This window comes from Anopheles stephensi, chromosome 2 (genome assembly GCF_013141755.1).
Source record: "Anopheles stephensi strain Indian chromosome 2, UCI_ANSTEP_V1.0, whole genome shotgun sequence".
Taxonomy (NCBI): Eukaryota; Metazoa; Arthropoda; class Insecta; order Diptera; family Culicidae; genus Anopheles; species Anopheles stephensi.
The window spans coordinates 34,383,223-34,407,768 of NC_050202.1; the positions used below are offsets into that span (position 1 = coordinate 34,383,223).

A 24,546-nucleotide genomic window follows, 5' to 3' on the forward strand; every position below is an offset into this window, starting at 1 on the left:
AGGTATAGACGCAGCCCACGAACCGAAGCCGAAGCGAAAACGTCGTGGGATGCAATTTCGAAATTGAAAATGTCGTTAAATTAATTTGTTTTTTAATCATTTTTGCATAGAATTAGTTTTAAAAAGCAAGTTAACACTCATAGGTTGCAAATTTGATGTTATTATTGGGCAAGAAACTTCTGCAGCGAAATAATTACAGAAAAATAGATTTTGAATAACGGTGCCAATTTCGAACATGAAGTTTAAATTATTTTCCGACAGGCAAAAATGTTCGACATACAGTGTCTTCCCGACTTACGCGTTTAATGGGGACTGGACTAATCCGGGCCAAAATTCAAAGTGAAAAATGATCCCCCTGGGCACACACTTTTCGCAACTGAAAAACTTTTAAATTCTTATTGCAACAATAAATAAAATATCAATGTCGAACAACTGTGGCTCACTATGTTTTGCAATGTGCCGTTTAAGCCAACATTGCGATACCAACTACCTGGTTACATCGCCCTAGCAACGAGCATGTTTTTACTGTTTGATTGTTATTCTCAGTGCGGATTCTTGCGTGATGGCCAGCCTTAAAATCGGTAATGATACGGAAGACATGTTTTACGAGAATCTTTCCCTCGGTCTGGCGAAAGTCCTAAGTGAGTGTATTGCAATGTAGGTAAGCGTGTTTGATCGTGCCTAATTGATCTACTTTCCAGACAACATCCCGAGAATAACCAATGTAACGTTGGAAAAAAGACTTCCTTGTGAAAAGGCGCAAGTGACGGCATGGGAATCCCGGCACAATGTGTACTTGCCAGATGATATGAAAAGGTTTTACCTTTCTACCGATGGCTTCAATTTCTACTGGAGCTACCAATATTCCCGTGAGTCGTGGTGTCCGGCGTGTCCTAAGCGGGGATATCGATTAAACTAACGTGTTACAACATTCTTGCATTCTTTCAGCTAACGACATAAGGCGCGTAGGCCACATCCACTTTCCGCATCTGATTCAGATAACACTCGTGAGGGACAACATTGATACCATCCTAACCGTCAGCCCCAACACGACCCTCACGGTTCCGCCCATCATCCGGCAGTCCAACTATGTCGATATGAGTTCGGGCCATCTGGATCATCTTAATTTAAATTCGAGAAGCAAAATTTTTGAACTGAGCACGATCGCTAACCTCGCCAAGGTGTGCCTTGTTTACGAGACACCCGAAAGTTCGAGCCCCAAAATATTTCTGCTCGAGACAAACTCGCTGCGGTGGCAATTTCTGGCCGAATCGTTCACCGAGTACCTGCGAATGAGTATCGCACATCTGGGCTTACCGTACTGGGAGCTGTGTTTTTCCAGCTGTGGTCTGCCGGCCTGGACCGAGCAGCTATTTCTACTGTTGGCACCGCATCTGCTGGAGAAAAATGATAACCGTCGATTGAAGAACATCGTGTGCATCAACGAAAATCCACCATACAACGTTTTAGATCCTGCAGTGTTTCGGACGAAATTACGGTGCTCGCGCCAGACACAGAAAATGCGTTTGAATAATTAGTAACAAGGTAAAATATATTTATTTTTTTGTAACCCGGAGTGTAACCCGCGGCATAAGGCAAAGTGGCACTGCACTCGTCGCTGGCACAATTATTTATTTAGACTGAATGTTTTGTAACAGTAGCACTTTTGGCTCAGCTCATTGATGGGATTGCAAGGAGGGATCGGTTACGAGCCGTATATCCGTTGCTCCGTTTTGTTCCACTTTATACATAGTAATTTACATTTTTACAAGCAATTATTCGACACCAATTGTGTAGTAAAAATAGAAAGAGAAACTAGAATCGTTACCAGCATTTTTAAACAAGTTCAGATTCAGAGACACAACTCCTGATTAACCTTAGTGAGGTTGCTAGTTTCTACTAAACTCATTAGTTGTGAAATAGATGCAAAAACCACTGGCAGATTTCTATGTTGAAGTAAGGATACAGTGTTTTCAATTGTTGCATATAATGTTCAGTGCATTAATAACATAATTTTTTAAATGAATCGGCGATTGACATGTAAAATGTGATGCACCATCGTCCCGTCGTAAGTTTGCATCCTTCAATGGTCCGGCACCAGAAGCTAATGCTAGGTAACCTCCCATACCGTGGATTCTAACGAGTGTCTTGGTCGGTTTGGAACTTCCACATGTGCATCGAGTCCATCACTGAGCCTACTTAGACGACGTGCCCAGCTGCCACGCATTCCTGTTTTGAGAAATAATACATAAATAATGTAATTTTACACATATTCTTAGTAACGCTTAGTAGTAACACCATATTAGAAAATTGGTAAATAAAACGTATGACAGACAGCACAACCTCATATAACGCATGTAATACGTTACAGGTTTCAACCTTTACATGAAAAGCTCGTAATGCGGGAGATTTGTTTCCATACGATTTACACCAAAACTCAAAGAATCCTTTCCAAGCCGAAATATTGCTCATGTGCAAAAATTTAAATGCATATGACCTTATTCTTCATCTTCTTCTCTTAACTTCATCATATAACCTCAAAAGATCTTTGACTTGTCATTACTGGCTTCCTTGATTTCTTTTACTCGTATTGCCTGATAGTCAAACCGTCCCTGAGCGAAGGTCCAGGACGTGATTCGATACACGGTAGCCCTTTGACGTCTCAACAATTTTGGGAGGCCAGCGGTACTTGTTCTGCTGCTCCTAGAGGTCTCGGCCTGCCATTTATGGCTTTATGTGACTTGATTTTACCTGAAGCAAAGTAGTCAACCCTACGCATACCGGGAGGCGGTCTGAATGGGATTTGATCCCCGATCTTTCCGTGTGAAGATAGGCGTCGCTGTCGCCTCGGCTATCGGATCGCCACAATCCCAATGATCTGTTGCGCATACCCTTTAGAAACTTTTGAAGTTCTTGGGCAGCAAGATCCCTTAGACGAAAGGGAACTTTTGACTATGAGGTCTCTTTGACTACAGGTATTTTGGTATGTTGGTCGACTCTTTGGTCGAGGACCGGGGCTCAAATCCTATCCAGACCGCCTCCCCGTACGTAAGGCTGACTAATTTACTATGGGTAAAATTAAGTCACAGAATGCCAAAAATGGTAGCCCGAGACCTCTCAAGGTTGCAGTGCCAAGGAAGAAGAGGAAGTCGACTCTTTGCAGAGCACTATGAAGTCCTTTGGTACAAAACGATCCTTAGGGGACCAAAGCATTCAGATAACGAGGTCCGTCGATGATGATGAGGATGATGGAGCTTGCAGGTCGATAAATTACCTTGCAACCTCCGATTATTGAACATTTCCGATTGACTGGACTTGCATCTAATGAATTGGAAATATTTTTATAATTTTTGGACATAAATTACAGGCCATTTCAAAGAATTAATAGTGGCTCCCATTCCCTATTACATCGTAAAATAAATCAGACTTGTAGTTCTATCATAATGAGGCACAATGGGCCGTAGTGTGTTTTAATAATGTGCAGGAATGATTTAAAACCTTTTAACATTTATATTAAAAACTTAATACTCTTTTTACGCATTTTTTACTGTTTAAATTTCAATAATTTTCATCAAATCGCCAGTACTCCGTTTGGTTCAAAAAATTCAGGCATTATGCACGCTATTTTCCCTTTCTGCTCTTTGGCTCAATTTTTTTTGGCAATAATTAATAGAAAGCTGTATAAAAAGAAGATTACCTATACCTATGGGTGAGAAAATCATGCTCAAAAACTAACAATTGTTTGTTTTTAAGGTGTCAGGATTTCCGTTTGAGCCACTGTATAGTGACTTAATCGTTTTGTGAGTGTTATCTGTATTAGGCAAGTTAGTGCTAGGAATATTAAAACATTGAACGATCATAAAACAAACAACAGATATAACACCAATGAACTTTTTATGAAAATATAGAGTCAAATTAATCACAAACTCACTTCCAATTACCTTGCCTGCTGTTGTTGCTTTGCTCGCGCAGCGTGTGCAGAATCTCTTCGTAATCCGTTTCACGCGATTTCTTCAACCCGTGCTGATATTTGGCTTCCTTCGCTAGCAGCTGTTCGCGTTGCATCTGCGTCTTAACCTCGATCGGTATATCGGGTATGATGAACTGCATGATACCGGTCAGCACGAACACAATGTGCTCGAATATCACGACAAACGCCAAACGCGCCGCAAACACATGCCAATAGTGAGGACTTAGGCCGTACTGCTCGTCGGCATCCGGGCCGTTACGATAACCTCTGTACTGGCAGGTGTCCGGGTCCGATTCCGTCTTAGTGCCCCACTCCTCTTTGTAGTCCGAGGTGTTGAAAGCTGGGCGCGAATGAGATCCTGATTAGAGTAGAGCCGGCTGGATGTTGCGCCTTGACAAGGGCTCGGCCATACTTACTCGAAAGCGAGTGCTCGATATACCCGTGCAATGAGAATTGTGGTGAGTAAACGTACTTATAAACCATTCGCGGAATGAAGTCACTAGTGTAAGCGATAACGAAGGCCTGACAGGGTGAGAAAAATAATTTGGGTTAAAAAGAGAATTAAATCATGGTAAGATAGTGTCTTACTTACGTTTGACACGACAGCGGTGTAGGTTATGATTTTCAGTATACCATACCAAGCACCAATGTCTTCCACTCGTTCAGCTAGCGGACGCCGTGATTGCGTTACCATTTTATATGCGTCTAGCCTAATTTCTGCAATGTTGTTCAGCAGCGCAAATAAAGGTGCCAGCGGGAAGGCAGCTACAAACAGCGTTACGAATCCGTATTGAACGACTTTGGACATGCGATACATGAAAAAAAACTGTCCTTTAAAATTTAAACTTTATGGAGAACCAGAGCTACTTACTCATTTCCAGATACTCATCAAACAAGGCCAACTTTCCAGGGTCCTGCAAATGGTAGTCCTGCTCCCATGCCATATGCAGGTGTGTTTCGTCCTTCGTAAGCTGCTTGTGTTTCCGCTGACGCCACCAATTGTAAAAGGCACTAAGAGAGGAAAATAACAGTTGAGGTCGAGGCAAACAAATAGGGAACCCGCTTCAAACACTTACGGGAAAAAATACTCCATAAAGTTGTTCCAGCACTGTTTGCCCACCATGATGATGGCCAGCTGAATGCAAAGTTCACTCAGACAGCCAGCCGGATCGCAAATATCACCTTTCAACCGTAGAAATTCACTCTTTCTCGCCACATCATCACCGGGATAGTCGTAAAACCGGCCCTTGAAGAATGCTATGTAGATGAGCGAACTGTAAAAGTTCATAAACTCAAATACGAATATTTTCACCGTGTACGAATCTTCGTACTCTGTCTGCGTGCGTGGATTTTCCATGTTCGTTAGGTAGAGAGCTAACTTGTGGTAAATCTGTGTTCGGTGGAAGGAAACCCAACGATTAGTGGCATTAGTCTATTCGGTTCGGAAGCGACCGAGTTCAGAACATACCCGAGTAAGTAGCATGATGATGATAAGATTGATAAGTGCAGCGGTCATGGTGGTAAATAGTTTGGCATGCGTACGGAAAAACGATCCTCCTCCGCTGTAGATGACCGAAACGAGTGATATTCGATAGATGATCGTTCCCAGCACGGCACCAAGGACGACAGAAATCTAGCGTAAAGGAAGGTGAAAATAGGAAGTTATATTTAATATTATTTTGTATGCTGCATGGGTTTAACAAAAATATATTATTACTCTAAACATCGGCAAGAGGAAAGAGATCACACAGACAAGAGTGGAACTGGGAGGCAACGATGCAATGATCACAAAATCAAATAAATGATATTACTACAAGATATCACAGGAACAGAGGAGGAGATTTGATCATTGATCAAGGTCAATAGAGAGGAGACCAGCGATGAAATAAGAACGGATATGGAGAGCAATATTGTGCGAACACAGCAGCAGTACAGCGATTAAAGACATAGAGGATCACATGTTCTAGAGTACAGACGAGTGATTGCGTTATTATCCATGTGATCGTTGAAAGACAGTTAGTTGTCAACAGGTAACAGGTCGAGAAGAAAAAAAAAACAGATCGGAATCAAAAAGGCCGATACCAATTCGGTATTTGGGATAAAACCATATTAAATGAGACAAGACAGAGGAATGCCAACCGCCTTAAGGACTTCCACTGATAACGAAAATCCACTGATCAGGCTTTTTTATAGTTCAGGGGGAAAGAATTGACTTTCAACGACCTACTAAATTAACGGATGGGATTCCATCAAAACCTGCTAAAAAGCAGTGCTAAAGCGTGGAGAGAGCAGTGGAAGTGGAGGTGAAGTTTACTATTGCCCACTTACCATGAATAAGACGGCACTAGATGTAGCTACGAAACGCACGGCCCGAGTCCACGTTGGCATGTAAGGTTCCTTCTCGCGCGTCACCGGATTAATGCGGAACGTTTTAACGGTCGTTTCGAACTCGGGTCGCATGTCTTCCTCATTTTCGATGTTCTGCAGATCCCATTCCCACACCAGTACCGATTGCTTCCGTTTCCACAGCTCTAGAAAGGTGGTCGCCCAAAAGGACATGAAGATCGCAAAGAACACGGTGGACGGATTGTCAAACAGATAGGTGAGCTGGGCAAAGAAGCACGACTCGTGCAGCTGCTGATAGCTGCAGGCTCGATCACACAGCGGGCACAGAATCGTTTTGCCGGGCCCATTCTCGTCACAGATTTCCTTCGTCGGAATGTTATCGCTCGAGTCCATCGATGCGAGCCCGTACAGGAAACAAAACAGCCCAACTATAGCCGGAGCATACAGCATTTTGGTGTAGAATCCGAGCCAACAGAAGTACAGTGCAATTTTGTCTCCAAAATATTTACGCACTAGACAGAGCGGCTGTTTCTTGTACCACTTGATCGGACGGGCCCACTCCAGGTACAGCAGCCGGCGATCGAATAGAGCACCAGACGAATGATCCTTATCGTAGCGTCCCTCGTGCAGCGGAAAACAGGCCAGATAGGTACCGTCGTTAAGTAGTCGGCGAATGCCAACGTTGTTCACCTTTTCCGTTTCGTCGAAACGCGTCCTCATCAGGATTTGCATAACGATCAAGCTACGTTGGGCGCTTGTGTAAGATGTGCAGCGGTCCTTCACAATAAACTGCTCCTCCGGATTTCCATTTGCCGTGGCCGAGTAGAAGGATGGCTCCTTTTCGATTCGGCCATGGTTGTACTCGGTCATGGACATCAGTCGGTTCCAGTAGCTCAAAATTCTGTTTTGCTGCCGACGGAGGGCAGTTTCCTCTTCCTGTGTGATACAGCAAAAATTATAGTGAGTCAAATTTTCCTTAACGTTTTACATTATTCCATTCCCTTTCTCGTATATACACACACCTTGACACTGATTGTAATGAACCGTTTTACCGGCAGCTTCAAATTCATCACTTCCGCGTAGCGTGACTCCGTCCGCCAGGGAATGTGAATTTTGACGAAAAACGTTTTCCCATCGAACGCCTGCGCTTTGTCCTCCACCTCAAACTCTAGGCCTTCGCGGATGAGGTTTTCCTGAAACAGTTTGCGTTGGTGACGCTTCAAAGCTTCCAGCTCGGTCATCACACCTTGATCGTCCTCTTCGTAGCACAGCATCATGTCTATCTTCCGGCGACCGTCGCGAAACATCAGAGACTCTGGATCCAGGCCCTGGGAAAGGAGGAGTAGATAAGCGTTAAGAATGTGCGTTCATTTGATTTGATCATAAATCAAATCAAATCAAGTTTCTCTACAGTATTGATAGTATTTCTTAATGATGTAAGGTCTTTAAAACACCAACGTCTTTATATCCTTACACTGTTACCACTTTCTTCAGCAGTACCTATAATTTTCGTTTAACTTAAAAAACTATTTAAAAAAGGATTTAAGCAAAACAATTTTTTTATTTATGAAAATTTTGTGACCACTTTCTATAGTCGCTCTTAAAGTTTTTTAACAAGAGCTATTATCATAGCTTCGATAGCACAGTTTGGTATCTGTTTCATGCCGCAGATATTTTCCACTTACTTTCAATCCAATTTATGTTTATTTTAAGTTTAACGAAAGACTAAATTAAGAGTAATTTATTTAATTAACCCGTTTACTAACCCGATACTAAACAAAGTATTGTATGCCTTTATGACCCAAAACCGCTTCTATGCCATAGCAAAAATTAATTAAAAATGTCTTGAGCGCTATTCGGATTTTTCCGAGGACCTGGCCATAAGTGTGTAAATTCACTTCGGCTGTCCAGATAGACCGTGTTTTCATCAGATATGATCACTTCCAGTGGAAATAGAAGCATTCGAACAGTAAATGCACGTCAAACAGCTGACGAGTTCCCACATACACAAAATTCACCTTACATAAGCTTATTTCTTCGAACTTATTCAGTTCTAAGTTTTAGCAATACGGCTAGGCCGTCACTGTAATGTTCGTATATTTGTATGCCAAACCGAACGATACAGGACATCTCAACGATTTTTGACGTATTTTCATATATTTTTGTTATTTTTGTCCATTGGTATCACCGTTTCTGATTATTTCCCCATCATTTGGAACTACTATGACGACTTACTTATATATTTAAATTAGAATGTTTAATATACAGTGCATTTCTGGACGTTAAACAAGTGTCTCCATGTTTGATGACATTGTTTCGTACGCGACTTTTACATGTCCAAATAGTGAGTGGCGGTCATCAATAAGACTAACGACGGCATCTTCTGAAATACTATCCCAACAATCCATCTATACAACTTCTTGTAAATATAATAGTTTATAAATTTATCGTTAACCTTTATGATTACACCCGGTTTGATGCTATTTTTATCGTTCGCATTGCCATGGAACCCCAGGGGGAGTCGCGAACGAAGTTTCCCTGAGAAGGGACTGGGAACGAGCGTATGTGCACTTTTCGTGCGGAACGCAACGTTCCGATTCTAATAATAGGATTCCACCTTTCCTCTTTCCGATGACTTGCCAAAGAGCAGTTCTATTGCCATAGGGGGGAGGCGGCGCTATGATTAATTTGAAGGAATCGTTTGCGACCGACCAATGACGTCCGATGATCCGAAAGGTGGGAGAGATTGTGGGACGCTACAATCCCAAAGAAATCTTACCTCTTTATCCTGCTGACTGGAACGCCTGGTGTCCTGGGACTGGTCGGAAGCCTTGCGTAGCTTGAGCAGATTTCGTAGGCTTCCCTTCCCGAGGGAACCCCCGTAACTTTGGCCACCCGGTGCAGTACCGCCGATAGGTTGATCGCTGAGCGAACTGTGCGTACCGCCGCCGACTGTGACCGGATCGTTCCGGTCGGCCCCACCAAGCCCAAGCAACTTCGAGGACGATCGTCGCCGCTCGTTGATGATGCTCGTGGTGCTGGAATTGAAGCTTTTGTTGAACTCGGAAACGATGTCCGGTGTGTCCATGGGTGTGCCGGGAATGTTTTCACTGGCACTTATCTTCGGACCAAAGAGATTGCTGTAAAGGTCGGGACTGGATATGTATTGCAATAATGTTAATACGACAACACACCAAATATACTGCCAATTAGATGTGGAGCAAGACGGTTCATTATTTTAAACAAAGACTAACTAGCTGTGGGAACTAATAATCGAAAACAGAGAGCCAATCTACAACAAAGAGTGCATTTAATTTCTGGGTGATTTGGGACATTTGTAGAATTTTGATAGAACAGAAAAACATATATCGTTAAGTAAAGTAAGGTTTGTGAATTTTACCTACGGCTGGGCTCCTCGGGACCATACGGCAGAGGGCCTTCTTCACGGGACAGCCGATCCTCGGTCTGGAGCCACTTCTCGACCGGCGTCTTTAGCATCGGGCTTTCCATAATGTCTTCCAGCGGAGGTAATTTATCAATGAAGCTTGTATCCTTCGGACTGGCGCTCGAAACGCTCCCATTCACCATTGCCGTGGCATAGCCATTGTTGGTGGTGGTAGTGGTGGTCGGGTCAGTGTCCACCACGGTTTCTACTGACTTCGGCAGAATGGTGGAGCTCGGTGAGGCTGTACTGTCCTGCGAGGAGGACGGTTCGAGACCGCTGCCCAAGTCTTGGGCCGTCATGCGATGCATGAAGTATTTTGTCTTGGAACCGTGATTGGTCAGTTCGTTGCCCACTGCCGTACCGATGCCAACCGACGTTGCCATTTCGACAGGTTCGCGGTTGTGGTATAGCTCACCGACGGTGATAGCTCCCCCCTGGTAGTTATTAATAGATCTCAAATTGTCCGTACTATGTCGCATGAGCGCTTGGTGCTGTTGGTGGGCCATCTGCTGGTGGGGTGCGTTGGGAAATAATGGAAATGGCACATAGTAAGTACGTCTCCAGTACGTACGGTGGTATTATTGGTGCTGGAAATCGGGTCAGAGTGTTGCTTGTGATTTGGAACCTTGGAACGTTCTCGCAAGCAGGTGGGAATTTGTCGTTCTGTTCAAGTGGGGGAAATGATTGGCCGGCAATCTGTGGTTCATGCTACACTATCGAAAATCGATAGCCACAGGAGGGCGAGAACCTGGCGGTAAAATTATCCCGATACTGTTGCGGTGCATCGTAGCCTTCGGAAAACGAATCTACGCTAATAACGTGCATGTATTAGGTCTAATTACATCGGGCTGGGTTTTAAATAAATTAAACAAGCGCAAAGCACAGCGCTCGGTTCGGTGGTCTCTGGCTTCTGGAAGCGTTGTACTAAATGCACCTCGTTTGAGGATCGCTCGTTTCGTTACAATTTGAGCATGTTTCGTTTTACATATACCTGTATTGAAACACACATTAGTATGCTTCCTTTACAGGTCATAAAATGTATCATTTGCTTCTCGGTTATTAGCACTCAGGACATTGTGAGTGCCAACGAGAGAAGAGTAAAGTGTTGATAAGAGGGCTATGCTTTGTTTGCGCTACATTAATCTGGAGGAACAATTTATTAGAAAAACGTTATCAAATTCAAATAAATTCTCAAAATTTGCAACATATTACACGTATGGTTGTAGAAATATAACTATTATACATTTCATCACAGACAATAAGTACGATCAACTGAGAACTGCTTAAACATAACAAAAAACTATAAGCGGCGCTATAGCGCCGTGATTCCTGTCATAATTGTACTCGTTCTCTGCGTTCTACTGAAGGTCAATTTATTCAATTCGAGTATAAGTTAGCGATAATTTAAATCTTGGTTCAAAGGAACCACTTACAACCTGTTGAATTTGAAATAAAGTATGTAATTATGCATACACGACACTGAAGATATCGTAGATCGTACGATCGTCGATACTGATACTGAAGATCAACGATCGCATGGGGCAGCTCGGCCCGGTCCGTCACCGGATCGTCACCGATGCACTGAGGATTAACATTTCAATTAGAGCACCTTCCCGTATGCAGGAATCACTATCCAGATACGGGAAGTCAAGAAAAGCCAGAATTGGCAGTCCGAGCCTTTTCGAGAGTTTTGTGCTCCATTGTTAGAAAGAAGATCGCACAAGCGTTTAGTGTTTGATTGGAAAATCAAACAAAAAGGAAAATGTATCAGCAGCCGACGGGGCATGACGGTTATACAAAATTTGATAGTATTGCTTTGTCTGTCACTGTATATACCCAACGCGCGGAAGTGTATCGGCGCTTAAAAATAAATATTAATCTGAACAATAGGAACATTTCATTGTAGTCTTTTTAAAAATAGTGATAAGGTTTATTGATTGTTTTGTCCAACGTTTTCAAGCACATTTAGCCATAAACTATGTAGAGTTCTTTGCTAACATCTTATTGTTTTGCAAATCAAATTTGTCTTAGATCAGACTCGATTGAACCACAAGTACTAGAGATAATTTATCCTAAAACATTCACCGTGTCATTTCCAGACCTTCGATAGTCCCCCTAAGCAAACTAACATCTGGAAACTCTGTGACATTCTTACAACAGAATTATTTTCGCTGATGAAAGCTTTCTGAACTTATCAACACTTTCTCATCAAACTCGTGAACGTGTAGTAATTGTTGACGGTGAATTGGCCTAATTAGCTAGATAGGGGCGGATCATAGTATGGCCGGACCATAGTAAGGGGTATCTTGCTCTAAACTGATTGTGAGGTCCTGGGAGCCTCGATCATTAAGAGGGCCCCGACGAAATAAGGGCCCTCGTTTAAAATCTCCACTTGACCTCTGACTCAGGCCCAGACAACAGATTCGATGTGTTTTGTGGGCTTCATATTTTATTCTATTTAGGGCGTCCAAGTGGCTTAATCCATCACTAAAGCTAGGCTAAACTAGGACTAGACAGGTTCTCTAAGCAGGTCAGACAAGGTCGTAGATTCAACAAAATGTCGGCATAGGTTACTAGCTGGTACTGATGTTAAATGGTGAAAGTACAAGAGTAATGGAGAGAATCCTCATTAGATATCACGGTAGGCACGCACGTTTCCAATATCATGTCATAAGCTCCATATCTGATTAGCCACTGTTGACATAGTAATAGGAATATCAATTCAAATCAACGATTCCTACACGGGCTTTTATTTACATTTGTTTTACCATCAGCGGCGGCGATGAACGCTTCTACATGAGCTGATGTGGTATGGGGTTGTCAAGTCGACAAAAACATAAATAGCAAAGATCTTTAATTTTCCCCATGCTATTCTTTGATGTAAGTTAACACAGTGCAGCGAAAGGCACTTACCTTAATATTTTGGCAACTATCGCTAATCATGCCATTTTTAACGAACCCCGCAACGGATAGCCGTTCGTAAACGGGGGCACACGAGTCCTGACTGTACCGGCGGCTCCGAGGTTTACCAGCCGGACTGGAATGTGTCGCCCTAGAACACGGATTCTGCCTGTCCGCTCTAGATTCCTCACCGTACGACCGTCCCTGTTGCACAATACAGTTTGGCAACAGCACATCGAAGCTACCTCCGACGTCATCCGGGTCGGGAAAGTGGTTCAAATGCTCGACACCTTCTGCCAGCTTATTGGTAGCCATGCGCGACAGGACCGTGTTAGGCGATCGGTGACTTTCAGCGGGATCTGTGAGTGGTGTGTGGCCGTCGAGAGTAGACGAATCGTTTCGTGTTTCAAAATGCTGATCGCGAGCTTCGATGGAGTTCGGTAATAGTTTTGTGGCACTATAATACGATACTGCTACGGCTACTGAATCTTCGGGGCTGTTAGTGCGTGGCCTCATGAGCGCTGGGCCTCCGTTACACAGGCGAGCAGAGCTCCGAGAGGCGTCAATAGAGGCACGTGAATCTCTACAACTATGCGATCTTTGCCTTGCACTCATTACTAATCAAACTGCACCGAGAGTTTCGTTTGTAGTCGTTGCAGGCACTAAGGACAAGATGCACATGTACTAGGCTTTTTCTTTCACTGACGTGCAATTGAAACACATGGCAGCAAAAACCTGGTGAACGACCACTACTCCTTTCCTGTTAGGAATGGTTCACTTGCATTTGTGTTTTTTTTCACTCCAATCACTTCTATTTGCCCTCGTTATTCACGCATCGGGGCGGAGCGAGTGCATTTACTGCATAAATCATTTACAATCTATCGATCGGGGAACGGTCATCTGCGATTTTGTACTGTAGCTAGCGCGAGCCAGCACACGGCGTTGGCCGACTTTTCGCTTCACCCTTCTAGAAGCCTGAGGTACCGGGTCTATCGCGATATATCAGGGCAAATGCACTATAAGCCGTAGCGATGTACTTGGAAAAGATTTCCAGAAACTGCAATAAATCCTGCTGGATTTGTTCACAAACTTCACTTGAGCTTTACTCTCTGTTGGCCACTCTGTCACACACTCTACCCGTTACACATCCATTTGGCACAATTGATAGAATGTATTTGTTTCTGCTATCTTCCCACCCGGAAACTCGCTTCTCCTACGATGGAGCCTCTAATTGCGGGCATTAAATGTTTGAATCGTTTCCCTAAATGCACTGGTGGGACGCTCTACGTGCGATTGCCTTGACCAACGTCATGCAACTGGAGATAGCTTCCACGAGCAGCAGGGTAGCTTCATAAATGTGTTGGGTTGCATGTCGGCACGGAAACGTTACACGATGTCGTAATGGACATCCCGCTCGGTCTCTCCGGCGACTTTCTCCGGAACCGTTCCAGTTGCCGATGTCGAATCAATACTGCCATATCGGTCAACCGCGCTCACACATCGCGATGCTGACAGGCTGCTTTCGTCACCGATGAGGCGCAAGCTACGACCGACGACGATGATCGACGATACGTCCGTTCCGATGATCCTGTGCATGGATGGCCAAACAGGACCGTCGGTCCTCTTTACACTACTACCAATAGCCGGGACACATACCAGTTGGCCCGTGCCCGTGCTGTAAACACACCGTTTCACTGTGGTCGACTAGGATTTGTTTTGTTGTTGTGTTGCCGTTCGTTCGTTCGTGCGTGCCTTCTCGTGAACGGAACCATGTTTTCATGATGCTAACACGCATCATCAGCGTTGTTCGTTACGCGGTACAGGGAGAAAGGTCCTGAACGGGAACGCTATCGATTTTGTTCGATCGTGAATAAATAATGTAACTGATTTTCCTTCATAGGTAGACCAGCCCGGGTGTAGTGGTCTCCTTGCGCTGGATTGTCCGACATTTGCCCCGTATGCAGTTCATACTACTTACAGCACCGTAGTAGCCCTTTGTTGTAGTTGAGCAGAAATTGACCTTAAGAGTTCTTTACTTTCTTTTTGTGCTTGTGTATCAAAATGAATTTACTTAGAGTTTGAATTATTATTTGAAGTTGAATACCACGTGTTAAACGAGTATCGAACTTGTTGAATTCACCATTGAATATTTTTACACTTTAAGTCACAGCACAACTTCAAACCACTTTTTTGTAAGATCCGTAGTGCTCTGTAAGTCCTCCCTCACACTCGGTTTCCATGTTCGGACAACAAATAAATAAACACCCAGAGACAACATTTAAATCTTCTTCCACAGACCCAAACGAGTCGCACGTAGCCGAGCTCTCGCCTCGTGCGCTGCGTCGAACACACTGATGACGAACGATTACAACGATGCAGTCATCAGTACCGGCTAAGGACACGTGTTAACAGTGGCGGGAATATTTGTGTGAGTAGCTTTAAGATGTAAAACAAACGTAAATTAAAAGAAAAAAATATTGTCGTCATGTACTTGTGTGTATGGGTCAGTTAATCCGCCTGAGACACTCACCAGGATAGGAAAGGCCTTTTTTAGACTTCGGAGTTAAATACTATTTTCGTCTAGGCTAGATTTGACTAGAAAACATAAAGACTATTACATAGAGACTTAACATAGAGACTAGACAGACATTGACTTGTGATGGGTCATACGACTCTTTTCACGGATCGACCTAGAGCCTAGTTCGTTCCTATAGGAATCGAGTTCGACATGTGGGTGCAACGAGATCGGATCGATCTGTAGCTTCAGCATAGCATACGCGAGTTCGACCCGTAGGTACGGGTTGTCCTGTGAATGCAACGGGTCCGGGTGTAATTGAATCCACGTATCGACCCGAACGTAAGGGTTGAACTCGCGTATGCTTTACTACACTTTTCGGCCGACCCGGACTCGTTGCACCCACGGGTCGATCCGAGCTTGTTGGAACTAGGAATATGACCCGAACGATTCCGGGTCGGTTATGAATGGCTCCTATTCGGCAGGTCCGGGTCGACCCTCCCATCACTTGTTCATATCTTATTAGTCTGTGAAGATGAGACACCGATTATCCACTCCACAAGCCAAGACCGCTCGTACATCCTCTGGAATTTTTCTGTCTCACACGGTCGAAATAACTATTCTTTGCTAGCAAAACAAGAAAGCAATATCACTTACAAACCGTCACAGAAAACTCAATACGTGATACGCAAGATAAAATTTAAGATTGTTCACGCTAGTGGTGAGATCGAACTAGTTTTTTAGAGCTAGGTGAGAACTAAACATTTTCGACAGTGTGGACCATTAGAACCAAATTCACTTTTATTAATGGTTTTGGGTTCTGCTGGAAGCGCTAGATACTCAGAATAATTTTTGGTTCGGTATGTGTGGAAGCTGTACGGTGATCTCACCATCGTGCAGCCAGCAAGGCTCGTCGGGTTTGGATTCGTTTCAGAGAACACCGTCGTGAGTATAAGAATTAGGTGTTTGCTGCTAATGCTGCCTCAATCTGCTGAGCATACACTGATATTTTAAAAAAACCTGACCTTCAGTTGGTTGATTAACCTTAAACATCTGTTTTTCCTAAATTAGGACACCATTTTCTATAGCTGCACTCAGCAAATTTCTCCCTGCAAGCTTTTTACATTGATCTAGGAAACTATTTTTTTTCTCAAAATAACATTAAACACAGTTTAAAACGAGAAACCGTCAAGACCGACCGGAAAAATATCGGAAAGAAAATCGATTCAAATGTTAAATAAACCTTCGACTCAACAGGTTGCCATTCTTCTTCTGGCTAGCTCTGTCATTTCTGGCTTTCCTTCACTTGACTTTAACCCGAAGCTGGATAGTCAGTTAGATAGATAGATCTGGATTGGATTTGAGCTCTGGTCGTGTCGTTATAAAATCGGCGCCTCCATCTGGCCGAGGGCTACTGGACCAGCCCTTATACAGGTCACAGGACCGCACCAACAGGTCGCCATTCATAATGAATGAATAGAAAAAAAAAAATACAAATGAACCAAAATAAAGTAAAAAATAACCAGTTCTACCATTAAAAAAAAACATAAATAAGTTAATGGGCCTTCAAATTAAACTACACTATTGCTAAGAAGATAGTAAACTCTTATACATTTAAAAGTTTTGAAATAAAATTTAAATAAACAAAATTAACACATCGTTTGGTTTAACGAATGAGTAAGAACAGCGATATTTGATTTTGAATTTGACCATTATTCCACCTTTCAACCTTTTGGAATTGTCGAATCTGAACATGCCAGCGCAGTAGAGCGCATTAAGCTATATGATTTATTGGCATATGGTAACTCATCAGCTGTTTTTTTTTATGAAAATAAGTACGCTATAAGTAAATAAGTAAGTCAAAATCAGTTAGGACCCTAATGATCAGTCCCCAGCAAAGAACTAGAATAACTCTCAAACCAATTTTTTTTTCGCTATGATGTTGGCATGGTTAACTGAGGGTCATTCAGTGGCGGATTAACCTAGGAGCGGAAGGAGCGGCCGCTCAGGGTCTTGTCGGTTAGGGGTTCTTCGTCGACGAGGGAAATCCAGTTGTTTTCCTCTAATATCACAATTAGATGGGCCTCAACTGCCATTCCGCTCGGGGCCTCCAAATATCTTGATTCACCACTGGGGGTCATTGTAACACTAAGGTATTATTTTGTTTAATTGTCGCAGATTTAAAACCATTTGTAAAGTTTTTGAGTCTGGCTCCTCTCATCGTTTGATTTTTTCAATCATACCAATGTCCCACATTGTCCATTAACGTATTTTGTACAGCATATTGTGTGCAATAAGGGGGCATTTCTGGTCTCCTAGCATCTATCCTATAGCCGTAGCTACAATAGTCAGCTCGTGCTATGAAGAGACGGTTCGGATGAGATTTACTAATCTGTGGTTCATCACCTCCTGCAAAGCAAACAAAAAATCGAACGACAAATGCAGTTTAGTTTTGAAGTTTTGATTTTATTCGTTTGCATTTTGATTGAACAATGGTCGTTTGGTTGTTTTGCTTTCTGCTTTGTATGTTAAGTTTCTATTGTAGGTTAGGTCCATTCATGTGTTGAGTGTTTTTGCAACATTCAGCTCATTCCAGAGTGTATGCTCTATTCCTGCAAGCCTAAGGTTATTGTTGCCTATGTTTTAACTTTCCACCTTTTCTCGAGCCTCGACGTAAATGCTCATTTTTATTTTGCATGTCACCCACATTTCCGAATTGGATCAAATTCACAATTTAGATTATTGAGCTAGTATCAAACCTCCCTAAACCATTGACATTGGAATTGTTTTTGACGACAATCTTGGTTGAATGGTGAACAAATCGTACGTTCAGTTTTGATGAGCTATCCAACCGCTTCGGCTGCATAAACTGTCCAACTTATTTTAAAACTTAGAGCGCTGGAGTGTGATGCTCCACAAGCACTATTAGTGCGTACCGTTCAACAATGTTAGAGCAAATTGAAACACGCAGATGGCCAGTGGAGTGGTTTAATTTAAAATGCTCTCAAAGGTTTGCCAATTTGCACAAAGTTGCTTTCTCCGTAGACGCTAACATTCAAATAGTTTGATTTCGCATTGTTTGTAAATATAGCTGATGTATGCTTAAATAAGACCAACCATTCCTCCATTCGTATGTGTATAAGTATATAATATATATATATATATTGTTTTTTATATATTAGTTGCGTATGTATATGTATATGTATATTCGTGTACTTGTATATATTATTTCCAATGTTTGTTTCGTTTGTTTGTTTGTTTTTCCCCCTCAGCAAACTACAGTTAAACTGATATATATATTTCTATATATATTCCAGTCCTAGTCCAATGCTTTAAATTGAGTATCATTATAAAACTGTACAGTAATGCGTTTGGCGCGATAGCTTCACAAATGGTTCGTAACCGTAAGGATAGACCGGCGTAAGGACTCATCCGTGTACTCTTTGTGAGGGCTCACCCACACATTAAAATGCTAACAATGTCCCATTTGACGAGGCATTGGTTTGACAGATTTAGAAAGAAACGCTTACCCACCTTGCGCTCGCTCGCACGGAACGAGCCAGGATGAAGGATGTTTTTGTATTAATTGTTCACAAAAACCAAACACTACTACACTAACAAACGCTACTACCGGGAGTGCGGATCCACTCCTATCTTATGATTCTCGAACAATTCTTTGGTTTGTATGTTCCGCGCCTGGTTCTCCTTTTCCCTCCTTTCTCCCTCCTGCTCTCCACAAGTCATCTTTAAGCGTTGTTCTGATTGGCGATTTTTTGTTTGTTATCTATTTTACAAATGTTTTATTTTTAAAGCACTTTTTGTACCGCACGCAATGGGGTACCCGTTCCTACAGCGTGGTTGAGAGGCAGGCAAATAGGTTAAGTACTGCACAGAACAGATGAGTTGTAATGTAAATGTAATGAGGTACGTAAACCAAATTTTGATTGTCAAATAAATGCACTGTTTGGTAAAGTGATTAGGCTTTGAAAGCACAGATTGCACAAACTTCTTCATATGTTACTCAAAGTGTAGGTTACTTCAAAACCTAATCGGACAAAAAAAAAACGCAAATAATAGCAAACATACAAGGTATCGAAAATTACATAATGGATGTTTTGAAACACTCAGTTGGAATGTTTCAACTGTTTGATGGAATACTGCAATTCCGTTGTAGAACAAATGATCATAAAATGGAGTTTTGCATTCAGTTTGGGGAATTTTGCAACTCCGGTGTGGAACTTTGCAATCCATTGTATCCATTCTGTCCAGAGTTTTTTTCCTGCCAAAATGTCATTGACTTCCTTGTTCCACAGCCGAGTTGCAAAGTTCCGCAGCTAAGTTGCAAAATTCCCCCAACTGAATGCAGCATTCCATTTTGTGATTGCAATTTTCCAATATTCAGTTGAAACATTCCACCGAGTGATTCAAAAGTTTCATAATACGATTCTAAGTAGTGATGGGTTCTCTGGAATGCACCAACGGTTCCACTGCGGACCCGTTTTCGATTCCAAGGAAATAGAATCGATGATTTCGGAATCTTCCGAAACCGTCGGAATCGTCGAAACCGTTGACACCTTTTGAAGTGCTGGGAATCGGCGGAACCTACCGGAGCTGTCAGATCGGTGCAAAGTCGACTGCAGACGGTTCCAACGGTTCCGGTAGGTTCAGCCGATTTTAACGATTCCGGCAGATTGATTTTCACGCTCTTTCTGGAACGTGTTCCGATTTTTTTGGAATCGTCCGGAACCAGTTCCGCTCTTTTTGATAATTTTGTCCATCTCTAATTCGAAACCCTGCATGTAAAAATTAAACTTACAATTGAATCATTAAGTATTTTGAAAAAGGTATGTGTTGACCTATGAGTTCGTAATCGGTTCTTGAAATATGTGAAGAAATAAAATGATTTACAAAAACAATCAACCCAAACATTGAAAATGGTCCGATGAGTTAGCAATTGCTTTCAGTGTAGCGGACAGCAATATTTTTTAGTACGATGTTTTAGTACAATGTTACCTGCTATTAATAACACGACTTTGCGTGTGTAGCTTTGCATCTGCTTTAATAAATTATAGTTTGCCACAGCGTTGCGCATCAGCTTTACGAACTGCCAACAACTCGAATTACTTTAAGTAGGTACATCTAAAAAGATTTTTTGCTAAGAATTGCGAAACATGGGTTACCCCTGGGACGATCTCTACATCTACCATTATTCCTGTTGTGAATTGATATATGAACATTTGAATATTCGTCACGCTTGCTTGCTAATTAAAAACCCAAATTGTTTTTGATATTTAGTCTATTCATATTAAAACCGCGAACAAACCGTATCATCCGCTACCGTTTTGTAAACTTTATACGCATACAACACTATAGACCGTACTTTCTAATTAGAGCCGTTTTATTTTTTTCACACAGAAGCCCACGGGCTATGCGGCATATGGAATGTTAAGCATGGTTATTATTTAGCTTTTCGTTATTCACCTACAATACTATCCGTACAACGGGGAGGGGAAAACCGAATCTTACACCTAGCCTAGAATGCTAGTATAGCAACGTTGGGAAAAGGTTTTAAACTTATCATTGTACCGCGTTCGTTCCTGCGTCGCATCTTCGATCTCGATATGTGTAAATAATAATTTTCCTTTGCGATAGGCGCATCGCGTACACAACACATTAATTTGTATTGCCAAATCACTGCTACTAGCTTTGCGTTCTAGCTCTTGTGTCAAACAACCATGAAACGAAACGAAACGAAATCCGCAATCCGTTATTGCTATTAAAATGTTCGTTGCAGTATGTCCAGTCGGCACGACTACATGGCTGCTTCTGTTAAAATTCTTACACGCATGTCGCAGCATTTTTGCGTCAAAGTGACAAAATACCGGTCGCGTGTGGGTTTTGCTAAAGCTTCAAACCTTTTGCTTAGTGTTACGCTCAAACATTTTTCAATTCAGAGTCCAAAACCTTATCGAACCACTACCTTCACAGTCAGTACAGTAACGTTAAAGAGTGTAATTTGTACAGCATTTTTAATTTATCTTCTAAATTAATAAGTTATAACATGGGGTAAGTGTTTGCAATATGCGTCCAAGCCGCGTTCTTCTCTAATTGAGAATTTGTTTTAAGTACAATAGCTTCACTAGCTAAGAACCGAAAGTATTAAAAGGGATTCGTAATAAAATTTAAACTGGATATTCGGAAAGCACTGCAATAATACGTAGCGGTGTTAATAGGGTTCATGCTTTATGTCGGCATAAAACAAAAATAGACTTGTTTGGAGCTGAACATGATTGCTTGTGGATGGATTTGTCCTAAAAACTGGAAAATTGACGCTTCTAACACTTCAACTATCATTTAGCGTCTTCTGCTGACTAGAGGGATTTAAAAAAAATCAAGATCGACCTAATCGAACTGAATTAAGATTTTTAATAGTTTAAGTACAGCACAACAAAGTTCTACAGCTTTCGTATAGAAAAATGATAAAAATCCTAGCACCGGATAGTACGAGACCAACGGGTTAAGTTAAATACTACTGGGCGCCACCACATATCAGGCTCACCGCGAGCGAGTTGCCAGTTGCCTCTTCTGCGTTTTCCCATTAAAATTCACAGCTTCGGTTTGTTCTGCTTGGTTTTGTTGATGTGTGCTGCTCTTCACAACAAAAATTATACAAATTTGCAGCCTCCGTAGGGTGGCGGACATGGCGAAGATATTTACTTCTACGGCTCCTTAAAAATGCGTTCTATCGAGCGAGCAACCGGACCTCCGGTTAGATGCCAAGGTTTTTATGTACATTTCCGGTTAACTTATAGCAAAAATCCTTTCTTTTTTACAAATCGGTTGGAATGCACCACGGCTGAACCGTTTTTTGCCATGCAGCAGCACCGTGGGAATGGACTAGTTGATAATGGCGTTTGATGGTGGATGCATTTTCCAACACTACGATACATACAAAAAACAAGCCTTTTGTTCGCTTCGGAATCGAGCGGAACGGATTATTGCTTAGGTTTCGTTGGGCAAACTTTGGTCCATGCTGGTCGAGGCGCTGTTGTTCGGTACACTTTGGAAGCTATTTTTACGCTTGAAAAACGATACGTTCGCCGAAGACAGGGAGAGGCCGGCTCCCGTACCTGGCTCGTTGGTGCCGACGGTGTTTGTAGGCTGGCACGGTTGATGTTGGCCGAGCGATGCCGAGTTGAAGCTTTGCTGCTGCGATAGTGTGAAACTTTGCTGTGAGGCTACGTTGCGTGTCTTGATTAACGGTGGGTTTTTGATTGACGTAGAGAATGCGAACCCGCGGCGCAGCGTCGCCCTACGTACAGTGTAGAAGTTCAAAGGTGCGCACCAACAGGGAATGAAATAGGAGAAATTGAAACGCGAAAAGAGAAGAAAAAAAACACTGCGTGTTAGTATGATGCGCCTGTCAAACGAATTTAGTGGGCAGTCGGTTGGTGTATGATGCATTGAGGTAAGATAATAGAAAAAGAGGGACAAATTTAGCAACTATTATTTAACAATGGAACTAATCCAATCGTATGAGAAAATTTGAACTTAAAACTAAAGCAAATGGTAAAATAATAATACAGTACTAACCAAAGGCTGTTAGGCTAAGCTAACAAGGTAGTAATAAGTAAGCCATACTACACATATCAACAATAGCTAATGGATCTGTAAATAAAGATTCAAATTTAAATTAAATACCATTCGAAACACATAAAACAGACACTGAAACAAAACGAGCGAGTTGTTTGACTACATCAAGAACCGATTTTTGTGTACGAACCTGGTTGGCGATGGAGGAGGATATGAAATGCCCCGTTGGCTGGGAGAGAGCAACACCATTCCGGAATGGGACGAAGTATTGGATGTTCCTGGCACCGAGAGAGTATTGCTGGAAATAGATTAACGTTTACATGTTGAGGGTGTTATGACATTATTGTGTTTATTGTATGAACTATTGTAATATTATTAGTCCATTATTAAGTCAAATTACGTGCCTAAGATTCAACCAGAGTCAACAATACTAACGTATGCATGGAAAAAAGATATATTCAAGGCTCAGATATAAAAAAAACTTTATGTACCCAAATTAACTTGTGATCTGCTGTTGTACCAAAGTAGAAAACTTTATGTGCCCGTAAGCAACTGTGACAGTAACAACAAAGAGGCGTTTCCGACCAAATTCTTCAAATTATTAATGAGGAAGAGTGATAGTAAAAAGATGCCTCTATTTGAAATCTAGGAGTATAAATGCAGTTAGATAAGCTAAAATTTTAATTTTGTAGGCTTAAGTTCTTCCTTTTATAAGCTCTTTAATATTTGACTGATCGAGAAACCTTCGATCTCGGGGAACATTAAATTAAAAAATCTATTGAAATACTTTTGAACATAAGATGTTTATCTTATTTGTCACACATTGTACTCTTTTAGAGCGGTCTGGTGGCCGGGGCGATAGTGGCGCCGGTCTTCACATGGCAGGACCGGGGTTAAAATCCAATCTAGACCGCCTCCCCGTACGCAGAGCTGACTACTTTGCTACGGGTGAAATCAAGTCACAGAAAACTACAAATGGCAGGTCGAGACCTTTCATGGTTGTAGTGCCAAGGAAGAAGAAGAAGAAAAAGATAATGGCAGGTCAGGATTCCTTCCAGTATTAAAAAATAGAATCTACTTGAAACACCTTCTATCCATTCTATATTCTAATGTTCAATCCTATCAATGACGATGGCGGGTTTACCGGTACGCCGACTAAGCTACCTCGTGGGGTCTCGAGCACGCAAGGGGCCTCGAACGATCAAATAACTCGCATCCTATCAGCAGAATCAATTTATTAGGGGCTCCTAAGTGCCATTTTCATTCAGGAGCCTTCAAGGAGCCAGATGCGCCACTGATCAAATAATAGTGTAGGTAACTAAATTTTTTGGCTTATTCACCATTGTTGAACAAAATTGGTTGTGTTAGGAAATAAAATTATTAATATCTCCAGAGGTAAGGTGCAAATTTTTGTTCGAGCATCCAACTACACCTACAACAGGTTGAAAATCCTCGTCCATTTTTTCAACATTCATATTTTTTTTCATGAAGGACGGCCTGGCCGTATTGCTACTGATATTGTATAAGTGGATAGGTTCATAAGTCTGCCACCTCTGCCAAATGCCCAGAGTGCATAGCTGAGGGAGTAATTGAGCATGAGTCTGAGACAGTCGAAGGATGCTTCTCATTTAAAGTCTCATCTACATAGACAAAAAAGTAAATAGAGAAAAAAATGCTTTGGTTGGTTTCGGAATCGGAATTTTTTCCGTAATTGGAATCGGTTCCTGAATCAGAGTTGCTTAAGGAATCGATTCCGGAATCATTGTTTGTTGATCA

At 42.1% G+C, this 24,546-nt stretch overlaps 3 protein-coding genes across 12 annotated transcripts in view; 1 reads left to right on the forward strand and 2 right to left on the reverse strand.

The window, feature by feature from the left end:
* The first annotated feature begins 452 nt into the window (after nucleotides 1-452).
* Nucleotides 453-2,347, forward strand: LOC118502350 (tubulin polyglutamylase complex subunit 2). The gene is made up of 3 exons (XM_036034532.1): nucleotides 453-641; nucleotides 702-869; nucleotides 949-2,347. Exons 1-3 carry the CDS (start codon nucleotides 563-565, stop codon nucleotides 1,536-1,538), a joined length of 837 nt encoding a protein of 278 aa, XP_035890425.1. The 5' UTR covers nucleotides 453-562; the 3' UTR covers nucleotides 1,539-2,347.
* Nucleotides 2,083-14,980, reverse strand: LOC118517741 (anoctamin-5). Of its 4 annotated transcripts, none has more exons than XM_036034529.1 (12): nucleotides 12,675-14,980; nucleotides 9,717-10,267; nucleotides 9,096-9,471; nucleotides 7,339-7,644; nucleotides 6,299-7,252; nucleotides 5,439-5,603; nucleotides 5,047-5,360; nucleotides 4,842-4,981; nucleotides 4,563-4,768; nucleotides 4,387-4,492; nucleotides 3,942-4,310; nucleotides 2,083-2,229 (listed from the first exon to the last, which is right to left on the reverse strand). In XM_036034529.1, the coding sequence occupies exons 1-12, from the start codon at nucleotides 13,275-13,277 to the stop codon at nucleotides 2,111-2,113; spliced, it is 4,209 nt and encodes a 1,402-aa protein (XP_035890422.1). In that variant the 5' UTR covers nucleotides 13,278-14,980; the 3' UTR covers nucleotides 2,083-2,110. The 4 variants fall into 4 exon arrangements, with proteins under 4 accessions (XP_035890422.1, XP_035890423.1, XP_035920079.1 ...); XM_036034530.1 differs by having other exon boundaries at nucleotides 9,096-9,456; nucleotides 9,717-10,270; XM_036064186.1 differs by having other exon boundaries at nucleotides 9,717-10,270.
* A 2,642-nt stretch (nucleotides 14,981-17,622) lies between these two features.
* The window catches only part of LOC118505315 (pleckstrin homology domain-containing family G member 5), a 101,983-nt gene continuing 95,059 nt past the window's right edge, over nucleotides 17,623-24,546 (reverse strand). For 6 of the 7 annotated variants that reach the window (XM_036040955.1, XM_036040957.1, XM_036040953.1 and 3 more), the window contains 2 exons: nucleotides 22,961-23,068; nucleotides 17,623-22,489 (listed from right to left, as the gene is read on the reverse strand). In XM_036040955.1, coding sequence (XP_035896848.1) covers nucleotides 22,180-22,489; nucleotides 22,961-23,068 — 418 coding nt within the window. In that variant the 3' untranslated portion in view covers nucleotides 17,623-22,179. Of the gene's footprint in view, nucleotides 22,490-22,770; nucleotides 22,846-22,960; nucleotides 23,069-24,546 lie in introns of all 7 variants that reach the window. The other variant, XR_004905408.1, reaches the window with a different exon arrangement.

Bases quoted from the DNA above. Each gene is read 5' to 3' on its own strand.
- LOC118517741 (XM_036064186.1), bottom strand. From the start codon at position 13,277: ATGAGTGCAAGGCAAAGATCGCATAGTTGTAGAGATTCACGTGCCTCT. The intron at 9,472-9,716 runs GTAAAATTCACA...ATACATATCCAG, and splicing joins CCCGAGGAGCCCAGCCGTAG to TCCCGACCTTTACAGCAATC. The intron at 4,493-4,562 runs GTAAGTAAGACA...TCACCCTGTCAG, and splicing joins ACACCGCTGTCGTGTCAAAC to GCCTTCGTTATCGCTTACAC.
- LOC118502350 (XM_036034532.1), top strand. From the start codon at position 563: ATGGCCAGCCTTAAAATCGGTAATGATACGGAAGACATGTTTTACGAG. The intron at 642-701 runs GTGAGTGTATTG...TCTACTTTCCAG, and splicing joins CGGTCTGGCGAAAGTCCTAA to ACAACATCCCGAGAATAACC. The intron at 870-948 runs GTGAGTCGTGGT...GCATTCTTTCAG, and splicing joins CTGGAGCTACCAATATTCCC to CTAACGACATAAGGCGCGTA.